General features: G+C 46.9%; 1 protein-coding gene across 2 annotated transcripts; it reads left to right on the top strand.

Moving 5' to 3' along the window:
• Window positions 1–416: 416 nt before the first annotated feature.
• Window positions 417–5599, top strand: LOC110490513 (amphoterin-induced protein 2-like). 2 transcript variants are annotated; one of them, XM_036944899.1, is made up of 2 exons: window positions 417–722; window positions 1325–5599. In XM_036944899.1, exon 2 carries the CDS (start codon window positions 1415–1417, stop codon window positions 2936–2938), a length of 1524 nt encoding a protein of 507 aa, XP_036800794.1. In that variant the 5' UTR covers window positions 417–722; window positions 1325–1414; the 3' UTR covers window positions 2939–5599. The 2 variants fall into 2 exon arrangements, with proteins under 2 accessions (XP_036800794.1, XP_021419611.1); XM_021563936.2 differs by having other exon boundaries at window positions 417–723; window positions 1350–5599.
• Window positions 5600–6010: the final 411 nt, after the last annotated feature.

Below are 6010 nucleotides of genomic sequence, written 5' to 3'. Positions count from 1 at the left end.
GAGAAAGGCTCACTTTCAGGGATGTAAACAAATTGTTGCGCAAAATTTGAAAGAAATAAGCTTTTTGTACATTATGGAACATGTTTGGGATCTTTTATTTCAGCTAATGATAAATGTAACCAACACTTTACATGTGGCGTTTATATGTTTATATATTTCAGTCAATAACGCTAATGCCAATATTATAATGCAATTGTTGCAGCCTGATTATCAATAATAGGTCCATCTATCAGCCGACAGTATCCATTGTTTTATTTGTAAATGAAACATGTTTATTTGCAAAGTCTGTGTTTACACGTTGTATATATATATAAAATCAATTCAGGGTTGTAGACCAACTGATGCTGCGCAATAACGTAACCTACCCAGGCACACCGTGGCATCCAAGCAACGGTTTAATTTGTCGGGGACGCGACGAAACAAGTCGACTAATTGGTTTAATAGCCTTAGCCTACTATCGATGTGCCATATTTATTTCGTGAGCAACCGCAAGCCCTGCTTTCATTTTGACGCTTTTGGAGTCTGTTTGGAGATGACAATACACTAGAAAGTGTATTTTATTGTATGAAGTATTGGTTCCATTTTTTTTTTATAACGGAATATAGCCTAGGCATCTTGTATGAGATGAAAACAGTTCCAGAGAGCGAAATACGTTCATTGGTTTTGGTCACAATACGAAGAAACGATGTCGCATTATTGTGAGGATCTTCATCGTTTGGAAATGTAAGTGGTTATGTTCAACTTTCTATTGCTTGGACCTTTTCTTTTGTTCTGCAGCTCTCTGGGAGTATTTTCTATGAGACTCAATCTATTCCCTTATAGCCTAATTTTCAGCTGGTAAAATAACAGTTTCACTAGTACAAACTACATGATGGTTCGAGCTAATTCCACTGTAAATTGCCTTCTAAACGAGCATAAACCAGATGGTTATCAAATTTAATAGCTAATTACTCATGAGTTTAGTTCAACTGTATAACCTCATCAGAACCCAAAATGTAAGCATATTTTACTCCAATGTTTGTAAACAATGTAAACAAACACTGTAAAGCCTCAAAACGTGGTTAAAACTATAATTCTGATATAATGGATCATCAGTCCTTACATCCACAGCTCTGTCTATGATTTGAGAGTGGTTACATTTCTCCATGTCCATCCCTCAGTTTTTTACCAAAACAGAGGTGGGATGGCCGCTTTTTATTGTTTTAATTAAGGACTCTAGCATTAAGGTTATTTTGCAGAGAAAACAAGTTAATCACTGTCATATGACATTATCGGATGCTAATACCCATCTCTCCCTCTCTGTGTGTCTCTCGCTCTCTCTCGCTCTCTTTTTGAATGGGACGCTTAAGAGTGGCTCATAAGATGTTTGCAACTTCTTCACCAACAAGCTGAGACTCAGCCATCAAACAGTAGAATGTGTCCCGTTGTGCCACAACCGCTGGGTGTGTCCATTGACGGGCATTTACATGGCTTTAGGGTTACCTTGGCATTCCTCCTGTCCATGTGTCTGTCCCGTATGACGTTCACGGCCGCCTGCCCACCACCCTGCCTGTGTGCCAGCGACATCGTCTCCTGCAGTGGTCTCAATCTGTCAACCGTTCCCCCTGACCTCCCTGGCTATGTCACCCGATTGGACCTCAGTCACAATGTCCTCACTGCTCTGCTCTTGGATTGGCCAGACCGGTGTCTGGACAGGCTGACCACGCTGGTCCTCAGTCAAAACGCCATTACCCATCTGGCACCGGACACCTTCGCCCCCACCCCTCACCTTCGCCACCTGGACCTCTCGTCCAATGGGCTGTCTCGGCTCAACGCATCTGCCTTCCATGGGCTCGGGGAACTGGAAGTGCTGCTTCTGTTTGGAAACCACATCAGTCAGACCATGGCGGGTGCCTTCCAGGGTCTGAGCAGCCTGGAAAGGCTGTATCTGGGCGGGAACAGACTGACTGCCTTCCCCCTGGAGCTCTACCAGCGAGATGGGGATCTGCCATGTCTGCGTTTCCTGGATTTGTCGATGAACATGGTGAGGCAGGTGCCCGTGCAGAGCCTACTCTCTCTGGCCACCTGGCAGCAGAGTGGCATCTATTTGCAGGGGAACCCGTTGGTGTGCGACTGTGCCCTGCGAGCCATGCTGGAGTACTGGGAGAGGAGGCAGTACCGTCCCCTACTAGACTTCAGGGAGGAGTATCCATGCAGCCTGGGTCAGGAGGAGTGGCTGAATTGTTCTGCTAGCCCTCAGGGTGGGTTCCATGGAACTGTAGAAGTGTCTTACCAGGCAGAGCCTGGTGATTGGCTCATGGTGCCGTGCCCTGGCGTTTCGCTCCCCCTCCGGGAAGGGTTGATGGTGTTCTGGGTGACCCCGGGCGATGGATCCCCGGCACTGGGCGTAACAGACGGTCAGAGCAGCCGCCTCACGGTCCTCACCAACGGTACCCTGGAGATCCGAGGGGCTCTCCGTGAGGATTCAGGGACTTACTCATGCGTGGCAGTCCGCGGTCGACACCGGAGCTCCAACGAGACTTTGGAGGTCACCGTCTCCGTAGGTAACCCCAGCGGACTGGGCAAGAGCGGGGAGGAACGTAGCAGTGGCGGGGAGCATTTTAACACGGCATTTACCACGCTGGCGTCCTGTGTGGTCAGCATCGTCCTGGTGCTCCTCTACCTGTACCTCACTCCCTGCCGTTGCCATGGTGGAAAGGCCGGGGGCGTTGGTGGGTGCGGCGGGCGAGCCATGCTCCTCTGTGCAGACCCCAGAGAGGCGGAGCTCGCAGACAGAAGGGTCACCGGTGGAAAGAGGGTGGCCTTCCTCGAAACGGGGGGCGAGCACCCCCACAAATGCAGGGCCAAGCACCCAGTAATGGACGCTGCAGCCATAGAGGGCATTTTGAAGAATGGAAGCAGGGCCTTGGAGCAGGTCCTCGAAGAACACGTTGCGTAGCATTCAGGGTGTGTCCTTCAAGCCCCACCAGGCTTTCACTGGACTAGACTACACCATGCAAAATGGACTGTTTGTAACATGGTTCTCAAAATGCCAAATATTGAAACCTCGCATTGAGAATCCATACATGAAAGTAGTTTTAACACCTGTTATTTCACAACAGTGATCAGACTGCTTTTTAATGTTATACCTACTGTGTGGATAGATATGGAAACAGTAGTTGGTGTCTTTATGTCAAAGTTTTATACATATGAACTTGCAGATAAAGAAATAGTTCCAAACAAAATACATTCTGTGGAACACCTGTGTGAAATGCTTTATGTAGGCATTCATGGGTCTATAATGTTATTACAGGATACACATGGTATACACTGTCCATCCAAATGCTTACTTGCAGGCTCCTAGTCTGTCATAAGGTGCCATGCGCTATTATGAATGATCATAACAGGGTGAACACTGACTGTACGTGTATTCTTAATGTATTATATGCAGGTTGAATGGATGCATTCAGACAAAGATGCCAAAGTCGACCCTGATCAGTGTCTGGGGACTAGCCAGCTCTAGCCCCAAGCCTCCCATGACCTATATACTATTGTTGTTCTCGGTTATTTTTGCAGGTGTGACTGTGAATAGAGTTTTTCAAGGTAAGGAAGGGACTGATATGTTACTGCTGGTATTAATATATTGAAATAACTTGGATATTGACATTCATTTAGAAGACCTACATTTCATTGTCTTGATGTTGTATGTTAATTTAAGTATATATGCATTTCAGATGAGTAGGCTTTTTTATCCATCAATGATCTCGAAACAGTGCAAGAGACCTGCTATATCTTGCAGACACCATTTTTAGAAAGAAAACACTTAATTTTATCTTAGCGTTAGGCTGTAATGGAATAAAGCTTTAAAAAGCGTGTTCACGTCCTTTGAGGTGATGGAGTGGACAGGAATTGATTGCCGAGATCCCCCCCTCACTGACAGTTCTCTAGGGGACATATTTAACTACAGTAGGTTCCCACTCCCACCCCCACTGACAGTTCTCTAGGGGACATATTTAACTACAGTAGGTTCCCACCCTCACTGACAGTTCTCTAGGGGACATATTTAACTACAGTAGGTTCCCACTCCCATCCTCACTGACAGTTCTCTAGGGGACATATTTAACTACAGTAGGTTCCCACTCCCACCCCCACTGACAGTTCTCTAGGGGACATATTTAACTACAGTAGGTTCCCTCTCCCACCCCCACTGACAGTTCTCTAGGGGACATATTTAACTACAGTAGGTTCCCACTCCCACCCCCACTGACAGTTCTCTAGGGGACATATTTAACTACAGTAGGTTCCCACTCCCACTGACAGTTCTCTAGGGGACATATTTAACTACAGTAGGTTCCCACCCTCACTGACAGTTCTCTAGGGGACATATATAACTACAGTAGGTTCCCACTCCCACCCTCACTGACAGTTCTCTAGGGGACATATTTAACTACAGTAGGTTCCCACTCCCACCCCCACTGACAGTTCTCTAGGGGACATATTTAACTACAGTAGGTTCCCACTCCCACCCCCACTGACAGTTCTCTAGGGGACATATTTAACTACAGTAGGTTCCCACTCCCACCCCCACTGACAGTTCTCTAGGGGACATATTTAACTACAGTAGGTTCCCACTCCCACTGACAGTTCTCTAGGGGACATATTTAACTACAGTAGGTTCCCACCCTCACTGACAGTTCTCTAGGGGACATATATAACTACAGTAGGTTCCCACTCCCACCCTCACTGACAGTTCTCTAGGGGACATATTTAACTACAGTAGGTTCCCACTCCCACCCCCACTGACAGTTCTCTAGGGGACATATTTAACTACAGTAGGTTCCCACTCCCACCCCCACTGACAGTTCTCTAGGGGACATATTTAACTACAGTAGGTTCCCACTCCCACCCCCACTGACAGTTCTCTAGGGGACATATTTAACTACAGTAGGTTCCCACTCCCACTGACAGTTCTCTAGGGGACATATTTAACTACAGTAGGTTCCCACCCTCACTGACAGTTCTCTAGGGGACATATATAACTACAGTAGGTTCCCACTCCCACCCTCACTGACAGTTCTCTAGGGGACATATTTAACTACAGTAGGTTCCCACTCCCACCCCCACTGACAGTTCTCTAGGGGACATATTTAACTACAGTAGGTTCCCACTCCCACCCCCACTGACAGTTCTCTAGGGGACATATTTAACTACAGTAGGTTCCCACTCCCACCCCCACTGACAGTTCTCTAGGGGACATATTTAACTACAGTAGGTTCCCACTCCCACTGACAGTTCTCTAGGGGACATATTTAACTACAGTAGGTTCCCACCCTCACTGACAGTTCTCTAGGGGACATATATAACTACAGTAGGTTCCCACTCCCACCCTCACTGACAGTTCTCTAGGGGACATATTTAACTACAGTAGGTTCCCACTCCCACCCCCACTGACAGTTCTCTAGGGGACATATTTAACTACAGTAGGTTCCCACTCCCACCCCCACTGACAGTTCTCTAGGGGACATATTTAACTACAGTAGGTTCCCACTCCCACCCCCACTGACAGTTCTCTAGGGGACATATTTAACTACAGTAGGTTCCCACTCCCAATGACAGTTCTCTAGGGGACATATTTAACTACAGTAGGTTCCCACTCCCAATGACAGTTCTCTAGGGGACATATTTAACTACAGTAGGTTCCCACTCCCACTGACAGTTCTCTAGGGGACATATTTAACTACAGTAGGTTCCCACTCCCAATGACAGTTCTCTAGGGGACATATTTAACTACAGTAGGTTCCCACTCCCACTGACAGTTCTCTAGGGGACATATTTAACTACAGTAGGTTCCCACTCCCACTGACAGTTCTCTAGGGGACATATTTAACTACAGTAGGTTCCCACCCCCACTGACAGTTCTCTAGGGGACATATTTAACTACAGTAGGTTCCCACTCCCACCCTCACTGACAGTTCTCTAGGGGACATATTTAACTACAGTAGGTTCCCACTCCCACCCTCACTGACAGTTC

The sequence above is a fragment of the Oncorhynchus mykiss genome, chromosome 15, assembly GCF_013265735.2.
Source record: "Oncorhynchus mykiss isolate Arlee chromosome 15, USDA_OmykA_1.1, whole genome shotgun sequence".
Classification (NCBI taxonomy): Eukaryota; Metazoa; Chordata; class Actinopteri; order Salmoniformes; family Salmonidae; genus Oncorhynchus; species Oncorhynchus mykiss.
The sequence above is the reverse complement of the archived record's forward strand: the minus strand, read 5'-3'. Positions and strand labels throughout refer to the sequence as shown.